The sequence below is a fragment of the Morone saxatilis genome, unplaced genomic scaffold (genome assembly GCF_004916995.1).
Source record: "Morone saxatilis isolate NCDOM2014 unplaced genomic scaffold, NCSU_SB_2.0 Contig15, whole genome shotgun sequence".
Lineage (NCBI taxonomy): Eukaryota > Metazoa > Chordata > Actinopteri > Moronidae > Morone > Morone saxatilis.
The window spans coordinates 17,644,890-17,669,206 of record NW_023339707.1 but is presented as its reverse complement, the minus strand read 5'-3'; the positions used below and the strand labels follow the sequence as shown (position 1 = coordinate 17,669,206).

At 39.8% G+C, this 24,317-nt stretch overlaps 1 protein-coding gene across 1 annotated transcript in view; it reads left to right on the top strand.

Annotated features, from left to right (window-relative positions):
• fgd (faciogenital dysplasia) overlaps positions 1-24,317 on the top strand; it is a 52,975-nt gene extending 28,658 nt beyond the window's left edge. The window contains exons 2-19 of the mRNA XM_035657015.1: positions 1,860-2,030; positions 4,300-4,501; positions 4,788-5,403; positions 7,891-7,980; positions 10,979-11,115; positions 12,175-12,331; positions 12,586-12,724; positions 14,490-14,548; positions 15,052-15,198; positions 15,288-15,380; positions 15,475-15,554; positions 16,421-16,451; positions 17,360-17,464; positions 17,920-17,973; positions 20,325-20,426; positions 20,591-20,719; positions 21,572-21,712; positions 22,706-24,317. Of these exons, the coding sequence (XP_035512908.1) occupies positions 1,860-2,030; positions 4,300-4,501; positions 4,788-5,403; positions 7,891-7,980; positions 10,979-11,115; positions 12,175-12,331; positions 12,586-12,724; positions 14,490-14,548; positions 15,052-15,198; positions 15,288-15,380; positions 15,475-15,554; positions 16,421-16,451; positions 17,360-17,464; positions 17,920-17,973; positions 20,325-20,426; positions 20,591-20,719; positions 21,572-21,712; positions 22,706-22,951 (2,699 nt within the window). The 3' untranslated portion in view covers positions 22,952-24,317. The remainder of the gene's footprint in view (positions 1-1,859; positions 2,031-4,299; positions 4,502-4,787; positions 5,404-7,890; positions 7,981-10,978; positions 11,116-12,174; positions 12,332-12,585; positions 12,725-14,489; positions 14,549-15,051; positions 15,199-15,287; positions 15,381-15,474; positions 15,555-16,420; positions 16,452-17,359; positions 17,465-17,919; positions 17,974-20,324; positions 20,427-20,590; positions 20,720-21,571; positions 21,713-22,705) is intronic.

The following is a 24,317-nucleotide window of genomic DNA, read 5'->3' as shown; positions in this document are numbered from 1 at the left end:
CAAAAAGAGTTGAGAAAGCCTCATCTTTTCCCCCTGCCTGCTCTTATTCCGCGGTGGTGCAGAGTGGTGGGAATGCCTGCAGTGTGCCACATGGGGCAGACAGCGTAACAAGACTCATTACTGACTAATTTATCTTCTTCCACTGCCTGCAGCACGACTGAAAAACACCAAATTAGATGTGCCAGGGCTCTATAGTGGGGTCTCAGTGCAATTTCGGGCTGTAATCCAGTTGAGAAAGAGTTGGGGTAACTAGATTGAATCCATGAGCCTAAAGGAACAGAGATGTATGGCTGTAGTTTGCATGGTTATTAACATTATCTACTGAGGGACATTTGTTCTAATAGACAGACACATAACATAACAACTAAAACTGCCAAAAACACAGGCAGACACGGTATCCACAATGAGTGGTTCAAGGGCACTTACAGTAGACAAGAGCAGACACACACACACACGCACACACACACAGACACACACCAACTCACAAAGCATTGTGATTGTTACAAAAGCTTGCTTTCTTTTCCCTTGGCTGGACTTCAAAGGTCTTGTGTCTGCACCTGACTGTAAGGCTACTGCCACATTCATATTGTTACTTCTATCCTGCATTTCTTTTTCCTTGTCTGGATGTATGTTATGTTATGTCAGTTGTGACTTGTGCAACTTGTGGGTGCATGGGAATGTAAAATATTGGTTAAGCATTAATACTATAATAATATTATTTAACAAATCCCACGAAAAGACCAAAACTAACAATGAATTGATCCCGCTAACGATAATTACCTGTGTAGCTAAAGCCTATAAGATATTTCTTATTCTTTGCCATTGGTGTCCAGAAGTCATTCAGACTCATCAATGTACCATCAATGTACCACACTCGGGGGGTCATGTGATTATGTAAAATGAAGAATTGCATGTAGTGACGAATTGTTTGTTCATTGTTTAGCTCTCTGGCTAAAGCTAAACAGCCAAAATTGCCCTCAGAATTTGGTAGACACAAAACTGAGAGAGAGTAAGTTGGACTTCACCAGGTGGCCAGAAACACAACAGTAAATAAATGTTAATGTTGCTAACAAGTTGATCATATCTATTTAAATGCCGATGCTATGTCAGTGTGTTGTGTTCACAACTTGTTCCTGTTGCCCCCCAGATGGCGGCAAAAAAAATATATTATTGGAAGTTCTGTTATGATTTATGTCTTTAGTAGGAGCAAATGAGCTTAGCTTGAAGTTGGTTTTGGTCTTTTCATGGGATTTGTTGATAAAAACCAAAATATAGAATAGCCTCATACTTAAAAACAATCTGCTTCTTCAGAATGTGTATTTCAAGGTATAAATCAGTAGAAAGGAAAAGATAGTAAATGTCAGACACATCAAACCAAAATCAGATGTTCCAAAAGGACACAATCAGAATCAACAACTCTATTTACTGAAATGTGTCTTTGACGTGGCTCACACACAATTCTACCTTATCAAGCTACTTTCACTCTCGCACACTCGCAGTCTATTTACAGACAGTGTTCAGAGAAGATTAGATCATGTAGTCAATCAGACACAGGCCCATAAGAGAGCGTGACAGGCACCAATATGCAGCCTCTGCAGCCCTCTGTGTGCTGCCTCAGGCCTGGTGACAGAATCGATGCTGCAGAGATACTCTTCTCCTCTCTGGTCCCCCTGCTCTCTGTCCGAGGGCGACACCCTGAAACACACGCTGAGCTCAAGGTCATCCACCTACAGTACTATCACTGCACACCACTGCATCACTGTAGCAGGATTAGGCTGCGTTGCGGATGTGTGTTTAGATAAATCTCATTACACTGATCAATACCTGATATAGTCTTTCTTCATGTCTCTTCTCTCCAGACCTCCCTGCCTCCTCTCTGCAATACCAGTGCGGATCAGTCGACTACCTGTGTTCTCCGCGGCTGGTAAAGAAAGGTCCGACCCCCAGACCATGTCACGAGAGGCCTGCCATCAAACCCCGGCCCCAGCCCTCCACCTCACCAAGACCGCCAACCGCACAGAAACCTCAAGGTAAAATATTTACACAGTGTAGCTGCTTCAAGGCCAGTTTTGACATCAGGGCTGTCATTGTAATTGAAAGGAGCAGCAAGATCAGACCCCTGTTACTGAGCTGTCATTCATTCTGCTCTGACAAACACTCTTCTATAACATGGTACGTGTCAGCTGTCCAGCCTCACTCTGTCACTCACAGATGCTCAGTAGGTCAACTCTGCAAGAGTTGCTGGTGTAAAGCAGGTCAGCGGCTCCCAAGTGTTTATGTTCGGGCATCATTTGAAGAATTCTAAATATGAACAACATGTGTTATGTTTTGGGAGTTACTGAGAAACATTGTAGGACATTACACCACAGACTTGGCCTCAATATTTAAGTGGCTCACCACTGTTCGAAGTTTGCTGGAGGATTATAGCAAGAATGATCATCCTAATTATTTTGCTAGTAGCATTAGCATCTTAACATATAAAGTTGGGTGACAAATTAAAGTAAAAAACAACCTATTTGACTATTATTTTCTCCATAAATGTCAATGAAAAAAAATCCCACAGTCCAAGAGACATATTGAAATCAGTAGTTTTGTTTAATCAACAGTCGAAAACCCAAAGATTTTTATTTTACGATGATATTAAAATGTATAAAAGCATAAATCCTGGTATTGGAGGAGCTGGAACCAGAGAATATTTGACATATATTAACTCGACTATTAATTTGACTAATATAGTTGATATTTTTGCTTGAAACACAAAATTTAATGTCAAAATGGTTGACAATTATTCAAACATTCTTTTCAGCTTTAGCCATAACATATGATTCACATCATTTTCATGCTAACCAAACCACTCAGTGGCCCCTCATGCCCTGTATGGAAGCATCTGCATTCATTATGTTTCTCTACTAATTGATTTAATTTTTTGTACTGATTTTAAATTCCATTACCATGTCCAGGGCTGCATCCAGATAGTTTCTGGCCAGTGTTTGTACAATTTTACCTACTCTTTCAGGATGACAAAACAGTATAAATAAGTGTTTTAAAAAAAAAAGATGTATATACAAATATTTAAAAATAAACTACCAATAATAATATAAATAGGCTTTTAAAAATGAAAATGAAAGTATTCTGTTTAGTAGGAAATAAAAGGTTCCCGGAAAAGCTCCTCTGGTCAGGAAATGTTGAAGCCTGTGACGGCCCAATTACGTGACTAAAGGAACTTGTGACGGCATGTTTGTGTGTCCCTTTATTACTCATTTTTTAAATGTATGATCAGATTACAGTTCTTTCTTAGACTCAATTTGCATATGACTTTGGTCAGCCATTCTTGATCAGATTAGTAGTTTATGCACTGAAGATTAATCTGTGATTGACAGTTTAAAAAAAATGGTTACAACTTGTTTGCTTTCCAGCATTTTATATAATTAAACTTTAGGGTTGTCTTTAATTGTTGGTTATTCAAATTAAGTTGGTTTAAGAGCAGAGACTTTTCTTAATGCAGTATTTCTCAGTGTAGCAATATAACATTTTATTATTTATTATCCACCAAAAACCTATTTATAGGTTTAAAAATACAGCAGTATATTAAAAAATGTGGAGTAAAAACAACAGTGAAGCTAACCCAGATTTACCCTTAATGCTAAACACCTCACTTTCATTCTCAAGAGAAATGGGACCAGTCCTGTCATTTGCACATAGTTTACCATTACATATTTATAAAGAAAAGTATACTCAACCTCTCTTTTTTTTAAAGTGACACACACAGGCACAGAGGAAGTGCTCAAATGAACAACTGTAACATATAATCACATTTCCTGTTTTAAGACTTTTAGGTTTCCGAAAATGAAAAAGATGCAAATTAACAGAGTTAACTGTGAAGTTGTGAGCCCATAGTGTGCAGACATGCATGAGTGCAGTGTGCATTTTAAAGACAGCTTAGTCATTTGCCTGTCTGTGCATTTTTTTTTAAATCTAACTGGAACCGCGGCGTGTTACAAACACACACACTCTTCTCAGCATCCTGTTCTGAAATAAGGAAGTTGGTAGAAAGCTGAAGCTCAGTGTTGGTCTCGCTCTGCATCACTACTGTATGTTTCTACGTTGTATTATCTTCCCATTGGACTTTCGTCTCGAGTATTTTTTTATTTTTTTTGACAAGGATACAAGCAGGCTTCACGCATGGACTCAGCCATGGAGGTTTTTTCACTCGGATTTATACACGTTACTTGATCGTTTTTGTTAATGCTTCTCTCCTGCTCTGCTGTTGTTGCTTCGTCTACATTTCTGCATCTGTAGTGCCCCCTAAACCTGCGCACCTGCTCGCCCTTGGGCAAGACAAGAAACCTAAGAGGATCCCTCCAGCGCCCTCCAGGCCTCTGCCAGCACCCCCTCCTCCACCTAAACCAAAGCCCAGTCTAACCCCTCCCGCTGTGGGTGCACAGCCACAGAGAGAGGCCCAGAAGGTGGGGCTGCTCATTGAGAGGTTCGAAAATTCAAGGTAAGGCCTTCAGGAGGAAATTTGTCAAAAACCTTGCTTGACTTGCTCGTCAGTCATATTTTGCTCTGTCATGTGTGGATGTGCGCCAGCGTACAAGGGAAATTTCATAATGTTAACTTCTGATCTGGTTGAATTTTATCACCTGGTGATAAAACCTCAAAAACTCCCTTTGCTTCATTATTTTTCCAGTAAAAAAGTTCATTCATTCTTCATTTGAATATGATCGAGCTTGCACACCCCTTATTAAAGCAGGTGTGACCATGTTTTTCATTTGTTATTTTCCCAGGGTCCCCATCCTGGGGGTGCTCCCAAGGTCCCAGCTGCATCTGTGTCTGAGAATGGACACTGCGTCTGACATCACTTCCTCCGGCGGCCAGGACACCTCGGTGAAGGTTGCAGGAGACTCTTCCCCTGTGGACAAACTTGCACTTGGCACCTCCGAACAGACTGACGAGGTGTCTGAACTTTCCCATTTGGCCTCTGTGCACATCGATGGCTCAGATGATGCCCCACTGGACGACTGTGCCGAGGTTGACATCACACATGGCGTTGGTTGCCTTGTCGACGTGGAGCGGGAGGAAGGCTCCTCCCACGAGCTCCTGGACAATCCAGACTCCTCAGAGCAGAACGGGAAGATCCCCAACCGGGATAGTGGCATCGACAGCCCGTCCTGCGCTGCAGATGGGGAAGTGTTCCCGAACGAGGACGCCATCGACGAGGAGGATCATTACGATAGCGTCACTGAAACGGAGAGTGTGTCCTGCTGCGTTACCCTGGGCAACAAGCGAGACTCAACGCAGGATGAGGACAGTGACTTGGATGAGGGGAGCAGTGGAGAAATACACTCTCTGACAGACACACAGACTGGGTATCTGACTGATGCACACTCAGAGGCGCACAAAGTGAGTACCTCGCATGCTTAAGCTTCATCAAGTCATAACCATAAACCTGAACGACTATAATTTAATCCTGAGGTGGTCATTAATGTCTCCCAGTCCCAGCCGTATAACCCTCCCTTTTTAATTTATATTTCATGTTACATCATACTTTTCAGGAATTTTCACGGCATGTTTAATTTGAGCACATGCCGCAAGTTTCAAAGCTTCACTTCAGACAGTCAGACTGTCTTTCATGCAGTGGAAAAAGTAGCTTGTGTCTATTATTATCTTAGCCTGAGTGAACAATTTCAAAGAATACTTCTGCATGAAATGTTAGACACTGTTACAGCTTCAGTTTGCCGGTCACAAGTGACTGACTTGTATCTAAAAGCAGCTCTGTTGTTACATAAAAAGAAAGATACCTGCCCAAAAGCTGTAACAGGAGCTTGTGATGGCTGCTAGATAAGAGACCAGAGACAGATATCTCCCCACAGCTGAGCTAAAGTTTCAGTTTTCTCTTGTCCTTCAGTTTGTCTGTTTGATTGTAAATAACACTGCTACCTCGAACAGTGCACTTAGTCTTCCTGGAGGCCTGTATGTGCTGTCAGTGTTTTAGAGAGATTTTAAAAACAACATGACAGAGGAGTTGACTCAGAGCAGAGTTTTAGTCTGCAGTAACGTAATTTTGCAGGTTGGTTGCATGGTTTTTTTCATGTCTTTCTCAGTACTGCTTTAACACTGTGATACACACCCAAAGTTCACACGACTGTCACACAAACACAAACATGCGGCCTCTGCTGACAGCCCACACCCACAGGGGGGAAAGGTATCTCCGCTCTCCAGTGCTTCCTGATCCCAACACAGAGGAAGGGTGTGTGGTTATGCATAAGAGTCTTTCTGTATATGTGTCCACATTAATGTGTGTGACACTACAGCTGACATGTTGATGGCTATATAATGACAACCTTGTTACAGGATGTGGTTTTTCAGTGATGTGAATAAGAGACTGAACTTTTTTTTTCTTTGTGTACCATCCACTATGCACACAATGAAAGTTTTGAGTTCCACTGTTAGCATGGTAATAGCTGGCAATGCTAGATTTTCATAAAGTACATAATCTGTAGTGAAAGTTTTATCCCCCCCACTCTGCTGTACATGTAAATAGTATTTGTGTATAAGAAAGCAAGAGTGTGCGTGTGTATTTGTGTGGGAGACAGCTGTTGTGAAACCCACATTGTTGCAATAGCCTAAATGTTTCGTGACACTGTGTGTTTATCTGTGTCTATGGGATGAACTTTTCAAGCAACATCATTGCTTAAGTTTAGTCATACATTTTTTATATCATCTCAGCTTTTTAACAAGTCATAACGAGAGGAAAGAAAGAGACAGGTCTTAATTTTCACCATATAATGTGTCATATCAGTTTCATAGGTTACCACAGCTGATCTGAACTAAATTAGAGCTTTGTGAATGTCAGTTAACAGTTTTCTTCTCCGGATGCTGCCTCAGCCATAAGTATTAAAAGGATGCAGGTATTTTCTAGTTTCCGTTAGTGTCAAGTGTTGGTTTTGTCAAAAAAAGACAAAACGAACCATTAGCTGAGCCTACCTATTACCTAGTATTGTCTATGTAGACAAAGCCTGATATAGCTTATTATATCAAATAAAATTACAACAATAATAAAGATATTATAAATATATTATAAAAACTGTATTAGTTGGTGGAACTCAAAATAGATTGAGGTCAAAATGTCTACTCAAGAATTACATTAGCAATTAGTTTTATTATCTGGGTGACCCATTTAAAGTGACCTCAGTTTGTCTACTTTAAGGTGCACCATGACCTCTTTAAGCCTTTGTGTAAAATAGGGAGGGCAGGCAGCCTTCTACCTAATGAGGATTCATTGTCACACTAACAACAAAGCAAATGCTATAGCATTCGACTAATAAGAAGTGATGCTTTGCGCAAATATGTCCATAATTGGATTTGGGACAGCAAACGCACAGCTGAACAAAATATATTGAGTGACAAAACATTGCACTAAACAAGCTAGTGATTATTTTTACAGCGAGAGTTGTGTGTATTGTGTATTGTGTGTGTGTAAGTTCAGCATAACAAACCAAAATAATTTGGTAGATTCTGCTACAAAAGGTAGTATAAAGGTCAAGGAGGAAAGCGTTGTGGTTAACTGTGGTGAATGTGTTGATTTCAGAACCATGGACGTGAAATACTCTTTTAAACCTATTAGTGCTTTGTGTTATTATAGTTATATATTATTGTTGTTGTTTTTTCTTCAAAGAATAAGTTGTCGCTATAATTTTTTAAAACATAAAGTGCCGTGTGTGTTCTTTGGCCCCAACAAATAGGAGACAACCCTTGAACTCTGGATGCTAAAAACTCAAATGCTGAAGAAATAGAAGGGTTTTCTGAGTAAAATTATGTCTGTTAACATGTTTATATTCTCTTTGAATGCCTCAGATGTAATCCATGGTGCTTGTCTGTTTCCCTCAGTGCTCAGAGGCTCAAAAGCTTCTAAACATCGCCAAAGAGCTTCTCCACACTGAAGAGGCCTACGTCAAAAGACTCAACCTCCTCGACCAGGTAACATTGTGCCTCTGTATTCACTGTGTTTGTGAGTGTGGCAGTGTGTTTAGATGCCTCTGGTCCAAATTTCAATCTCCTAAATGTGCCAGAGGTCTTAGTGATTAAGATCAGGGCTGAGCTGGATTAAAATTGGCACTGCGATCCACTGGACAACAACCCTTCCTCTGTTGACTGGATTACTCAGAGCAGTGTAAGCACGATCATGTGAGAATCTGTGTGTGTGTGTGTGTGTGTCTGTACATGTGTTTTATATTTATACATGTGCAGCATAAATACAGCTTTGTCACCACAAACCTGAGCAATTGCACAAACTGTGTGTCTGTAAAGCAGCACATATCGTGTGTGTGTGTGTGTGTGTGTGTGTGTGTGTTGCAGTGTCATGCCCTCATAGTGCTCTTTAGCTACTAGTATGTAAATCCTGTGGATTAAAGATGTGTGTTTCCTGACTCTCAGCTGGGTTTATAATTAGAAAGCTCTTTAAAAAAAACAGTCTGGGCTCAATGATGTGACCTGGCTGTAGCTGATGGATTATTATTTTTTTTTCTGTACAGTCAAATTCAAAAATATGACTAAAAGTCTATTTTACTATTCAACTCTATGTTTATTCTGCACCATATATTAAAATAGCACTATAAACAGTTTGAAGCAGCACTTCATCTGGTTCTTTTCATTTTTACTTTTGTATTAATCCCTACTGATAAAGGATGTGAGATTAAATTGTGGTGGTTGTCATTGGAGGTGTTGGTGTAGCCTCCCGTTTATAAAGAATCAAGGAACTTTCTTGAAGTAATATATATATATATATATATATATAAAATATATAACATAAAATATCATGAAATAATCAATAACACAATTTAGAATTTCCTAGAGCACAAGTTGACATATTCAGATTCCTTGTTTGAGCTGATCAACCATCCATACCCAAACATATTCAGCTTACTGTCATTGAAAACTAATAACATTTCAGCAGCTGGACCAAGTTGTTTTTGTAATTTTTGCTTAAAAATTATTTAACAATTACTTTATTATCAACAGTCATTTCGTCATGAGGCATTTTATCATCTTATAAATGCCATCTCCCATCCCCATGATGCTTTAGACCCCGATCACATCTTCTTTACTATCACAAGTCATCATTACTTCCTCCTGTACTCTGCTCTGTTGGCTCTTTTCATCCGTTATGTTTGTAAACGGGTTGTTGTGTTATTTTTTTTTCTATGCATGTGATGAGAATTGACTCCTGGTGGTTCAGTCTTCTTCCTCTTTGTTAAGCTCATGTGGTAGGGGAGATGCACCGCTGCCCTATCACAGAACAGCTATGGTTGATTTGCTACTGAAGGGAGAGAACACTCAAAAGTTAACTTCCTGTTTTTGTCTCACCACTTTCACACGACACTGGTGGTATCCATGGAAACAATAGTGCCAGTCAGTTGCTGTGACTGACAGGGAAGCAAAGGATGATGGAAGTGATACTTGTGGCTATCACTGGAGTTACGACACACCATTATGTTTGATTTCAAAGCTGAACCTGAACATTAAAAGATTATATTTAACACTAACTTGTTATAGTGCTCAAACGATTCTATTAGTCAGTGGACAGAAAATTAGTCACTTATAATTTTGATAATGAATGAAACATTTAAATGGGTTCTCCGTTGATTTAGTATTGCACTTCCATAAAGTCGTGGGACTCAAAAGAGAAAACAGAGGCTAAGATATCCTGACCTTTTAGTTCCTGGTATGGGTCAAGCTCCAAAAACACTTGATCCTACATTTCCCACAATGCAACCCATAGCATCTTTCATTACAGCCTCCTTTCCTGGAGGACGTAATACAACAGTTTTCATATGCTAAGTAGAGCTAATCATGACTAGTATACTCATTTTGGTGGAGTATCTCTTTAAGTCATTTATCAAGCAGACATGCCAAACATTTGCTGGTTCCAGCTTCTGAAATCTGACAGTTTGCTGCTTTTCATAGTTTTATATTATTATAATCCCTGGCAAATCTATTGGTTTTGGACTGTCGGTCAGACAAAACAAGCTATTGGTAGACATCTCCTTGGGCTTTGGGTAATTGTGGGCACTTTTTTCTAAATTTGACTAAATAACAGAATAGAAGAAGTCATTTGTTTCAATAAAACAATGCATTTGTTGTAGCCCTAATCAGCCCTGTCTCCTAGAAAATTATGTTTATATACAACCAATTTGCAACTGCAAATACATTTTGACGGAAATGGAATGTATAACAAATTTTCTATTACCATAATAAGGAAATGTTGTTAATTAACTTACCTGGCAAGTCACAGAAATGTTGATACTGAACATATTTGATGTTTCCAGCCAATTTTGCAATACTATTCAGTAGAAGTACCCACAGCATTATTGAAAAGTCAGCAGGAACTTGAGACATAACATTTTGATTAACATTTAACTGACATCACAATCTTTCACTAACCTTAACCAGTGCAGACTGGACATGAACCCTGGACTGTGATGTGATAGTCATGCACTTTATACGCCTGCTATCCACCTCAATTACCTCCTTGCTACTCAACAGCATTACTTAAATGTAGTGTTTTAAAAAAAACCTAACATAATCCAGACAGGTATCATGTTGTCACCACAACGTAATTATAAAAGCAATTTAGTACAAAAGTAATTTCTAGGAGACAGGCTTGGTCCTGATGTACTGTATTATCAGTGATTTGCCCGGAGTCATGAAATAATTTTTAATATGTCAGTTATAAATGTTAACAGTTGTTTTACTATTAAAACTGTATAGTTTATCCATTTTAAGGCACATGAGCAGTTAAGTTTAAGTCATCTCATATCTAGCTGCTGGAAAAATTGAATGTTTGTGTGATTAAACAACAACATGGACATTTCTCTGTCTATGTTTACATTCCTGCTCCATGAATGGAGCCACATTTGAAGGTTTTGGAAACAGTTGCATGAGGTTTTGTATACATATGTGTTTTCTTTCTCTACAGGTATTTTGCACTAAGCTCACAGAGGCTGGAATCCCTCAGGAAGTCATTACAGGGATCTTCTCCAACATCTCCTCTATCTACTGCTTCCATGACAAGTTCCTGCTCCCTGAGCTCAAGACACGCATTACTGGAGAATGGTGAGAAATAAACAGTTCAACGGCTTTCCGAAAGCATCAGTGTGATGTCGTTGTGGAGGTGGTTTGGCCCAGTAGTGGTCAGTTTGGCCGTTGGTGTTGGCTGTAAAACTCAGACAGCTGGGCGGCAGTTGAGGACATTATTGTCAGGTTTTCAGTGGTGTCGGGTTGCTGGGTCGTGTGGTTTTTGTGTGTGTCAGACTTCCAGAATGAAGGCATTTTCTATCTTTGTTCACAGTCAGCAGGAAATTTACCTCCAGTGTGTGTTATTGTGCCAACATCAGCCACCCTTGGTAGATAATGACTCCTCTAGAGAGCTTTGTTTAGGGAAATCACCTGTCACAAAATGATTCCCCTCACATTATTTTCTGGAACTCATTAAAATTTATTGGCTCAGATAGAAAGACTCCAAAATTGGTACACACAAACATACACACACTACTACACTACAGCCATCCACACAGCAAGTCAGAAAAGTGCACAGTAGGAAGAGAGTTCATAAGAAGGATTCATTTGTACAATGTTCTTGAGATTAGTATAAAAATTTATGAACTTTAATTTATTTCCTACTTGACATAAAGACATCTATGTGTCCAATCTTACATGATATTACAACTTTTGTTGGTCTCAAAAGTTAATTCATGTGTCAGGAGAAAAGATGTAATTAAATCAGCCAAAGCAAACCTTTAATTACCATCTTCACTTCACTAAATTGGAAACAGTACAGAGATCTTTCCTCCCAGCAGGTTTTGAGGATTTTCCTCCTAATCTAACTTGTAACTTGTAGCATCATATCATGAGACAAAAAAACAAAAAACACTGACAAGATGAACTTTAAATTAATCTAATCTGAAAGCTAGCTGAAAGTTAAAAAATACTAAAATAAAAAGTATAAATGACTGTACTTGAATTATCTGTTTAATGATCTGTTCATAACTAAATACATATCTTTTGTAAAATATAATAAAAGTTATCTTCCTGTATTTTTTATTTATTTTTTTGGTCCTCAGAAGGTTTTGTGAATTCACCTTTGCATTAATCCGTTTGTTCTGTCTGCTGTAGGGACACCAACCCCCGTATTGGAGACATCCTCCAGAAACTGGCTCCGTTCATGAAGATGTATGGAGAGTATGTGAAAAACTTTGACCGAGCCATGGACTTGGTCAACACCTGGACACAGCGGTCTTCGCAGTTCAAGAGTGTCGTCCAGAATATACAGGTAGGTGTCCTGTGTTTGTATGCGTCTCCTAATTGGATACCTCCTCCACTGTTTGTTTATTAATAAGCTGTATAATTCAAAAATGATTTGACAAAATTTCCCATTAACTGCACTGCAAATGCACTAGACTATGATTGTTTATTACTAGTATAAATATCCTACTTTAGAGGGACATGTCTCTGAACTCGACATTACAAAAAACTGTTTTCACGATTTATCAGTTCAAATTTTTGTTTTTGTGCTTGAACCATCAGAAACAAGATGTGTGTGGGAACCTGACGTTGCAGCACCACATGCTGGAGCCGGTCCAAAGGATTCCTCGCTATGAGCTGTTGCTGAAAGATTACCTGAAGAAGCTGCCTGATGATGCTCTGGACCGAAAAGACACAGAGAGTGAGATATTAAACACACTATTTTTACTGCAACACACACACTGTCAGTCACCACTGACCTACTGCAGGTTGCAGACAAATCTTCCAGCTACAAATTGTGATCTTCCTGTCAACGTGGTTTACTTCTACTTCACCTCATGTCATTTAATTTGAACTTTCACTTTTAGTTGTTTTGATCACCAAAGTTGTTGTTATGTTGCCTGTATATCATGGTATCATAGGTGTGTGTCTGTCAAAAACAATTCGGTGGACTGATTTGACTTGTATCTGGTTTTACAAGTCATTAATTTTCTGTGTTAAAGTAAATATAAGAATGAGAAATGTTGGGATGGCGGTGCCCTCATGAAGATAAAGAGCAAATGTCTGAACTTGCAAATAGAAGGGCTGCCATTGAGCTAAAAGTGATGCAATAATTAGAGGTGGCACAAACACAGAAAGGTCAATAAAAAGACCTGAAAGGAGGTGAACCGATGTAGATTCACATTCCAAAGAGCGCTGGTGAGGCTAAGACACGTCCACTCAAGTTGATAATGCACAAATGAGCATTTGTGGCTATCCCGAGTTATGTGGCTCCATGACTGTACAAGGGCAAGAGTAGAAGTAGGAATTATCTGTTTTCACTGCAACACCCCCTGGAAGGAGCCGGACATTCAAATTCACATCTTGCTTTAGATCGCTAACCCCCTGTGGATATTGTTCCTTGCTGCTCCACTTTTACTGTTAGGGAGCCAGTTGATGAGATGTTGCCTACAAGTTACTACGATTGATGGTTTGGCTCCAAGATGCATATTATCACATTTTTGGATTTGTAGTCTACAGTACTAGATTATATTTTTTACACACCTGAAACAATACAGAAACTAAATATCACACATGTTCAAGATCATATACAGAGTAGATAAAATTACAGAACCTGATTTTCTTAAAACTGCTATAACCTCTTAGCTTTAAAGGGTTTGTAGACCCTCTTTTTTTGCCTGGCTCCTACCAGAAATCCAAGCAGACTCAATACACTCATACACCCTATTAACATTATACAGCAACAATAATCTCTGTTATTATATGTACACCACAATCAAATGAAATTAGGAGTTTATCTTTAAGATAAATAGTTCTTATGTTGTGTGGAGATAAGTGCCCTCATTAAGACAACCAGTTATTTTAATTTATTATGGAGATGATAGCAGGACATTCAGCAGTGCCTCTTGTTGACTTAAAAAAATTACTTAATTTCACCCTGATGCTTTAGATAGTGCTCTGTGTATTTTCATCTACTGCCTGGTGTACATCAGTGCATCATGTAAAATTACATTTTACATGATCTGATGTCCTCCCACATCCCTGTGTCCATTAACCTGTTCATTAACTTCACCACACTGTGCTGTTTGGAGTCTATGGGTTTTCTCTCATCCACTCCAGTTGAAAAGCAGTTCATCCCAGTGGTTTTGGCCTCATTTCTCCTGCCTGTGTGTCACTTCTGTTTATGTAGGCCATGATTAAGATGGCTGACTCAGGTGCTCCCAGGCATGGCTCTGCTAGCTTAAAGCCAGCCTAATGCATACAGTGTATTTAATGTTGAGACAGCATTTGATCTTGTTAAATTTGTAGCTAGTGTGATTTTTCCAGTGAGATGTTACTTGAGCTATACCAGTCTACAGTTTGACTTTGATAATCCAAAGACCTGTTTTATTCAAACATTTTATTGTTGTTAAATGTGTGTTTTATGCTATCATGCTTATATTTGTATATGTGAATGCTTGTTACAGAGGCACTGGAGCTTATCTCTACTGCAGCTAACCATTCCAATGCAGCAATCAGGAAAATGGTAAGACAACACTTTACTTACTTCTTCTGGGGTTTCTTTGGGTCTCATTGAGTTTTATAAAAAAACAGCCAATGTATTACCCAATCAAAGAGTTGCTGATGCTGTACTGTCTCAGCAACCTTGCAAGTTTGTCTGAGAGAGTGAACAAGATGAATTTGTACAGACAGGAAGTTGCAGTTTCCTGCCTCGAGTTTCACAGCTCTAGGAAGCCTTACTGACTTTTTAACACTCACCCTCTTCATCTATTTCCTCTGTCTGGCCATGTTACTCATATTTCTCAAAACCTTCAAAACAACTTAAGTGGGCAAATGCATTTATGAATCAATAGAGAAATATAATACCTGCTTTATGCCTTACTGTAAATCCTGTGAATGAATGAGATAACAAAATAACCCCCTCTGCTGGAGCTTGGCTTATAGCTCCATCTGTCTTCTCACTCTCAAATGTCTTCTTGTCTTTTCTGCTTCTGATTTCCACATCCTTCTGTTGCCTAATGTTTCTAGGAGAAGATGCACAAGCTGCTGGAGGTTTATGAGAGGCTTGGAGGAGAAGAGGACATAGTTAACCCAGCCAATGAGCTCATCAAAGAAGGACATATTAAGAAGATGTCAGCCAAAAACGGAACAGCACAAGACCGATACCTCTACTTGGTGAGAGGGCTGGATTGTTAAATTAGAGTAATGTCACACTGCTGCAAGATTTTTGTAATAATGTGATAATGTGATGGTTTCTGTTCTAGTTCAACAATATGGTGCTATACTGCGTGCCTAAACTCAGACTGATGGGACAGAAGTTCAGTGTCAGAGAGAGGATTGACATCGCTGGCATGGAGGTGCTTATTTTGTATCATTGTCTTGTGTTTTCTCCTCCAGCCTTTTATTTATTAGTTCTATTGGGTGCAAATGGCCTCTGTTTCTTGACCTCAGGTGCAGGAGAATGTGAAGCAGAACCTTCCTCACACGTTTGCCATCATCGGCAAGCAGCGTTCACTGGAGCTGCAAGCCAGGTAAAGACATTTTTATCAATTGCCAGAGAAAAACTACAGAAAATGTGCTGCTACTGTATAAAATGCAGCTCATTTCTAAGGAATCCCCAAAGTGTTTAATATTAAATGCCAGGACTCCCTTGAAAAAGAGATTTTAATCTCAATGGGACCTTTCCTGATTAAATAAAGGTTTAATAATAATAAATATGTAACTAAAACATTTTGATAAAGACATATGTATAATCAAATAATGTAAGGAATTATTCAAACTAATTATTAACTTATCAACTAATTATTTTAAAATGTTTTGTTGTTTTTTTCTTAAACACAGATTGTTGACACTTTTTAATTTGTCACATTTTGTTTTTTATAATTTTCATGACAAAATGTTGCTATCACCAGTCACCTTTCAGCCAATCACTTGCCCCCCTGCTACCTAACATGTACACCAACTATAAACTAGCTAACTAGCTAGCTCCTGTTGTCTAGATAATCTACTGTGTGTTTTTGCTCTTCAGTCTTTCTCTGAGAAGCACATTTAAAATTCCAACACTGCAGCTGATAAGCAATACCCCGAGCTCACAAACCTGCTTAGCTAGTTAGCTGGCATGGTATGTATGTAGCATGTGCAGCAAGCTAGCCAGTTAGCTCTTCTTAGCTATCAATATAAATAAATACATACAGTAACTCATCTCTCTTTTACTTACCTTTACAAAGCTGCACATGCTATCTACCAAGCCAGTGAACTTGGGTTATGATTATGTATTTCATAATGTCTTTTGAACACTTTGAGGATCCGTACATTCCAATGTCGACTTGCTGTCTACTTGCTTGTATTTTTCGTTAAGTTAAAAAAATAATCCTGTGATCTTTTATTTGCTTTACAGGACAGCTGAGGAGAAAGAAGACTGGATTCAGGCAAGGATCACACACATGCTCGCATATAGTAGTACACCCACGCACATATGGACACACAGCGTCTGTCTCTCGTGCACACAGGCAGCCTGGGCCTTTGGTACTTCTGTTTTATTAGAGAATGGAATTAGCAAAGATTTCCTCCCCATTCACTCATTCAGTGTGTTTGGGAATTATATTCTCTAATACAGCCCCTCATTATTGCTCATTTAGCCCATTACAGCAGAGTAAAGCTGATTAAAACATTTTGCAGGCTGGAAGAGCGTGTGGGTGTATTACAGAGGGGGGGTTTGGAGAGTTTTGTGTGTTTTTAGTCTGTATGTAAGCATGAGAGTGATAGATAGATAGAGGGGCATTCAGAAAAGTGGAGGACGGTTAAATGTGAAATTAAAAGATTTCGTAGAGAGAAGGACTCACTTCTTTACTCACTAGACTCAAAATGGCCTTGAGTCTGTAGCAGAGGGACCATGATGCTTTTGGAGCTGTAATATCGTTGTTGTTGCACTCTAATTCTTTTAAGCTAAGTAAACAGATTCTGTAGTAGGTGTAGTGTAGTTCATCCAGAAGGTTGCTGGTTCAATCCCGGGCTCCTCCCGCTGCATGCCAAAGTGTCCTTGAGCAAGATACTGAGCCTGAATGAATTGATATTGAATGAATTAGTTTCTGTTTGTGATGGCCCTTGCCTTCAGTGTGTGAATGTGTATTAATGGGTTTATATGACAGTCTAAAGCGCTTTGAGTGGTCGGAAGACCATTTACATAAGATGAGACACTTTGACATCATGCTTAACGAAAAGAATGAATGCATCTGATCGATCAATAATCCATCTCGTTTTTTGTTTTTCCCCTTACTTTTCTCTGTGATCTCTCCATCCCTCCTCCCCTGTTCTCTGAATCTCTTCTGACTCTCAGGTGATCCTGGCCACAATCGAACGGCACAAACAAAACAGTGAAACGTTCAACAAAGCTTTCAACAGCTCCTTTTCCCGGGAAGATGACCACGTGCCTGAATCACCGGTCAGTCTCACTCTCCCTCCATCAGTCAGTTTATTGATCAGTCAATTAGTGGTGTCATTCTGTGCAATGAATCATGGGAGGCTACAAGTTCGTCATAGTCTGGTCTTTGTCTGCCTGAACAGCTCTCCATCTATGGATGTGGTAGTATCATACACACAAAACACAGGCATAAAGAAGCTCTTTCTTTTCATCCCTGACAGTTGCACATGTAGCGTCAGTGAGTCTCTTCTCTCAGAACTCTCTTATGACCTAATAGGGAAAGCCCAAGTCAAAGTGTATACAAAACCCTTATGGATCTGCTTTGACCCACTTTGGGCTGGCTGGAGCTGGATGCTGGCCAAATGTAATTTGACACAGGGATTATATCAGAAGTTGCTGACTGACACCTAGTGGTGGAGATATTTGACTGCATGCAGAAGATGTTGGTGCTCAATATGTTATATACTTTTCCTCAGGGGCCTTGGAGCAATACATCCATCGACTCAGATGGTGAAAGACTGCATGAAAGGGTAAGATATTATTTTTAATATATATATATGGTTTACACAGTGTGTTGGTATTAGATTATAAATTATTATAAGCAAGTGATTATGTCTCTGGGGATCTCATTTCAGAAATGTAGTACCATTTAACCCCTAGAGGAACCCGGGGCAGAAATCAGCTGTGTGTCCCTATTGACTCCCCTATTTCCATGTATTGGGAATGTCTTAGTTAGTAATTAGTTTGTAATTTAATTAAGCACAAATTTATTTAGAAATATGCATGTGTAAATGCCATATAAACTTAACTCTAAAAGTAAGTGCCTTTGGATTTGTAATAATGCAGTTGTCATCTTAAGGTCCCTGTAAATTTGGTTTATAGTGTCCTTTAATTGTGCACACTGTATTACCAAACTCAATTACAATTAATAAAATGACCACAAACAGTTGCCACATGATGAACCTGAAGTCAGGTTGGTAATCTAATTTTGCCCGTAAGGCTCTTTATCTTGTGGTTTATTTAATGAATATAAAATGTGTGAATTTATCAGATTTTTAATTTTCATGTTAATTTCAAATCTGATTTGAAAATACAATTTGCAATGTGAGCACCCTTTTTTTTAATGTACTCAGATGGATTTTTAGTTTATAATTAACAGCTTGTGGCATTTTCGTTCCATTTCCTCCTTAATTTTCTGTTACCCAAAGATTTTCTAAGCTGCTAAAAGACTGCATTTCCTGTAATTACAGAGTTAGTTTCTTCTTGTAGAGGAAAAACAACAACTTTTGGGTGTATATAAGAGCAGTTATTCCAAAAAAGGCATTGTTGCAGTTTCAAGATTTGATTTACTTGATTTTACAAGCCTACACTCATACCTTTTATGATAGAGAAATGATAAAGATATCTAATCTCATAAACAGATATAAACCTTCCCTCAACAGATCCAAAAAGCTTCTAAGGAAATAGTTAGTGAGATGATGTAGAGCGTTTTTTTGATGTATATGTGGTGTTGATGTGTGTTGTTCAATAAGCAGGGTACTCGTGTGACATCATCAGACTAATTGATGTAATTAGCTAGCTGATATTTATTAGCTGACACTTTTACCTGCTCCTGACGATAGTTTTAAAGGCTGCACACCTGCACAGGCATTTTCAGTTATTCTGGCTGATTAGCGCTCTGCTCAGGTTGAAGTTGGACAGATATTTTACTGGGAATTAAGTCCATGTACTGAATGAAGTATGATACAGGGTTGTTCTGCCTTAGCAGTTGCAAGGCAGTTAAGAAGTGAGTGAAGAACATCAAGCACAGTCTGTATGCACCTACAGACTCATGATGGAGTCAACTAATAAATACCAGCTAGCTAATTGCATCAATTAGGCTGATAATGTCACTCAAGTACCCTGCTTATTGAACAACACACATCAACACCACATACACATCAAAACACTTAAAAAGCACTCGATATCATCTCACTAACTCTATTTCCTTAGAAGCTTTTTGGACCTGTTCAGGGAAGGTTTATATCTGCTTATGAGATGAAATATCTCTATCTTTTCTCTATCGTATGGAGACCGAAATGGGCTGCCATTCATTTCTACGTGGAATAACTCATATTTCCTGCCCCCCACGTGCCCCCTCACAAGTTTTGCCTGACGGATTTCAGTCTGCGCCATGAGAAGAGGCGTAATTGGGTTAATTAAGTGAATACCTGTGTGGGTGAACCATGGGTGTGTACACGCTTTAAAGTAGGACCAAAAGCTTGAAACTGCAACAATGTCTGTTCTTTTTTGGAGTAACCCTACTCATAATGAACCAATAAATGGGCTTAAAGGATTCAAAACATTTTAAAAGTAAATTAATGAACCGTTCTGTGTTTTGGTGCTTGTGCTGTGACAGAGATCTGTGTGGTTATCCTGGTACATTGATTGAGGCTCATTGTGGTGATAATGCTGGTCTGACAATAGCAATGGATCCATCTGCTTCTTTAATCTAAAATAGGAAAAAATGTTTTGTTTTCATTGACCAGCCTGCTGCAAATGGACAGAAAGCTCTCCTGTTATCTGTTATAAAAAAGGAGATGAATTTCACTCTTCATCCCACAATGTATCTATAATAACAATCTGACAGCCTGTACTGCTGTGGACGCCTCCCTATGATCTCCATTATAGTTGTCTTTTTGAGAAGGATAGTGTGGCTGTGTGGGTGTCTGTAGTCTGTCTTTGTTAATAGAAAGGAGAAATGGAAGACAGGCAGTCAGACAAACAAAGGATGAAGCAAGACGAGCAGTCAGACATTCCTTTTGGTTCAGTTGTGCTGAAACTGAACAGGCTGAAGACCTTGACACATCATTCACTGTTTTTCTTTTAATATATTTTCCAGAAGAGTTCCAGGAAAAAGGAGAAAGAGAAGCAAACGTGTAAAGGCTGCAGCGAGAGCTTCAATTTCACCAAGCGCAAACACCACTGCAAGTCCTGTGGAGCGGTGAGCACAGATGGAACAAGAGAAATTTGGGCACTGTTTGATAGGATGTAGAAATGAAGGGATGGAGAGAGAAGTCAAAGGAACAAGTGGAAAATTTATTTCGGACAATTAACTGTTAACAACTGAGCGGCCTCTCAACACCGTCTCTCTTTGTCCTTCTGCAGGCCATCTGTGCGAAGTGTTCAAAGACCTTGGACAACAAAACAAGCCGAGTGTGCCCGGAGTGTTTCGAAGCCAGCCTCAGCATCGAGAATCCGGGCATTAGTGAACAGAAGAGGAAAGCTGCGCCTGAGGTGAAACAAACAAAAACAAGAACACACACACACACACACACTGAGAAACATTTAGCAGCATGCGCATAATAGATTATTTTTCTACGTCTTTCATGCCCGTCCAATGAGATCCAAGTCTCCCAGTACATCAATGTCACAACAATCAATGTCAACCAGGGTTCAGCAGCCAGACTGCACTGCTGGCAACAGAAAGAATGAAGGAAGCACAGTAGTGTACTTATTAGGTCCAGTACACCATCTCTGTTGAATACATAAACACACATTATACACATGTGTATTTATGAATTACTGCCGGTGCATTTTGAAAGATCAACTAATGCGTCTTTGATGACTAATATTATAATCAGATCTCCAGCCGTCTCAGCTGACTCCACAGTCTGGCTGCTTCAGGTGTTTGTACCTGTCTGTCTGTCTGTCTGGGATGTTTTGGATGAATGACAACTATTCTGGGAATCATACTGTTCTCTGTGTTGTTGTTGAAATTGTCTCAGGATTCTGACACATTCAGGCCGTTGTCAGACCTCCCAAGGGGGGGGGGGAAAGCTCATCTGTGGTGAGATTAGTCACCACATGGGGGAGCTGTAGGCCACGCAAGGGTTAGACTGGGGGCAACAGGAGCTTGAGCACCTGTCCATGTGCAAATCTCACTGTGTCCTACATTGTTGTTATGTAATGGTGAACAGTGGAAGATCTGTGCTGTCAGTTACTCATCAAATCCCCAAAATATGATGCAAATGGATTTCACTTACAAGCTAATCCACATAATAATGATCATAAACAATGTAACACCTTTCAAAATAGGGTTGGTGGTCTATATTAGGTTAAATATTTCTATATTATTGTATGTTTTAGAGACAGACATCTCTATCAGGGGACAACTGCCTGCTATGTGGCCACCTTCAAGTCCAGGAGAAAGGGAAGAGCTTGACCAAGATGTGGGTGGCTGTGACCAAGGCTGAGCCACTGGTGCTGTACTTGCAGAGCAGTGGACAGGTAAGAGTTCAGCACACACTTTCATGTTTCATGTTCATGTGTCATGATTCAGATCCTGATTTTATTTCTTTTACTCACAATCACTTACAATACATACAATAGGTGGTAGTACATGTGGTTCCCCTTTTAAGTTTTGTACACATAAAAGACAATAAACATTTAACGACTTCCCCACATGGTCACAGAGTGTGCTTCTGTCACTGTCTGGCCTTTCTATACGTTCTGCCTGCTTCCTCCTTTTGAAGCAGGACATCTGTACAGTGTAGCGGCGCCTGTGCACATCAGTTTAAATCAGATCTATCCGATCCTGCCTGTGCCAGGCTGTCTGTGCACTGTCTGTGCTCTGTAGATTTGGGCCAGGAGGATTTGGTTGTCCTGAATCTGACCTCAGGTATAGCTGCTCTCGGTGACGCTGCTCCACTGTGTGACTAGGTTTTAGTTTGCACTGACCAGAGGAAGCAAGTATTTTCCTTTACAGTAGTTCGTTGAAATCTTAGCTCTGTGTTTAGCAATAAATCTGCTCAGAACATCCCAAGATGATGCATATAACCAGTGGTTTTACATGATTGCTTAAAATAAAGAGGTTCCCAAAGCAATCATGTTTGGACAGCTTTTTGCTACAGACTGTGATTCTCTTGTCTTTCACAGCGGATGGCACAGAAGGGAAGTCAGCCTGTTAAAGCCTACCCCGGTTTAATTTCCAAGACTAATATCCCAATCCCACAGCAGAAAGCTGCCATTCCAAAGATTAGGATTAATGGGAGTCGGACGAGTATTTCCTGATTATACAGAAAGAAAGAAGGGGAGGGGAGGGGAGAGGGGATTTACTATACATGCCTTTTGGATATATTCTCCTGCAACTGAAGAGACAAGCTGTCACTAGACTGACAATGTGTTTCATCTTCCCTCAAAATAATGCTTATTGAAGAGAAACCAAATTTTGCATGCTATTTGATTTCTCCTAATTGACTTTTCACTCACTCATTTTTGTAGGACTCCAAGGGGGCGCGGCCAGTGCCTCTCCCTGGGTTCGAGGTCAGCATGGTACCGTCATCGGCAAGCGAGAAGTCGGAGGTCAAGCACGCGCTGCGGCTCAGTCACACCCAGCAAACTTTGCTCTTAAGTGCCCAAGATGCAGAACTTCAGGCCAAGTGGGTGGACATCCTCTCCAAGGCTGCCCGCGGAGAAACGCCCACAGATGCATCAGCGAGCCTGACTGAACACAGGAAGAGCCAGTAGTGGCCATGTTGGAGCCATAGGACTCGCTCCCTCCTCTCTCTCCTGTGTATAGAGCACACATTACTTGAATTCACTTTACCTTGGCACTTTTTGTTTTTTTCCCCCTTTGAAAGGACCACTCAATCCTTCCTATGCCACTTCAATCTTATCCTCATGACCACACAGCTATTTCTTCTTCTCTATAAATCTTTCTGTCTGTCTCGAACACACACAAACAAGAAGGACTATGCTATCAAGCCACCAACGCCACTGTATGTATGTGTGGTTAGGATATTTTATTTCTCTGTCTTTTCAACAGCCGGAGAGGACTAAATCTTTTATTTGTAATATAGCTGAAGAAATTTCCTGTATGATTTTTTTTTTTTTTTTTTTAAAGATGAAGTTTCTTGTACATTATGAGACTGTGTTGTGAAGCATTAAATCTTATGTGTCCGTCTCTCCATTTGTGCGAATGTGTGTGTTTTGAGTGCGAGTCCCCTCCTGTGTTTATTAAGTATTGAATGTTAGTGTAAGAAACCTGCGCCTGCACCTCTCTGTTCTCTTCCCTCCTGCTGGAGAGACAGTGGCAGTTCAGTGGGTATTGTACAGTATGTATACTATAGTGCGATGTAAGGAAACAAAGAAAAAAAGACATTTTAACTTAAAAAGACACAGAGATGTGTACGCTTGTGGCTGGCCACCTGATGCTCCCACTGTTAGCTCCCATCTTACAGACTTTCTCCTCAAACTTCTCTCTGCTATATTGGTAATAACTTCCTACCATCATTGTCTGTACAGTCTGAGACCTCTAATCTGAGTCTGATCCACCACATTTCCTCTCATTCATTATTGTGACTCGTCCAGATGAGAGTACGCAGCCAGAATGGGATCATGTGGCCTCAACTCTGACCCTGTGCTGCAGGTTCAGTCCCTCAATATCTCCACTTGTACACATACTCAATAAATCCTCTCCATGTAGTTCTTTCTCTCTCTCAGCAAAGCAACCGTTTGCCTGCTTCTCTCTCTTTGGTGATGTGATGAAAACCAAGTACTGTACTGTAAAACTGTTTATTCTGCCTTGGCCCCCATACCCTGCTCCTATAAGCCCCAGCCTTTAAGCAAAAGTAGCAAAAAAAAAAACTTGTCATTGGATCTCTTTGTGCATGTAAACTCACTCATATTTATGTACTGTGCTATGAAATCTTAGCCCCTGTCCCTCTTTTTATGCTCCAGAATTCATTCTTGTCGTACTGTAAGTGAGCGGACTCAACATTGAGTGTTTTAAACATGGATTGTGCACAGTGGAAAAAGCAGTCAAGCATATCATCAATAAACAAGACGTTGTGATTCATGCAGTACCACGCTGTCCAACAAGATACTGAGTTTC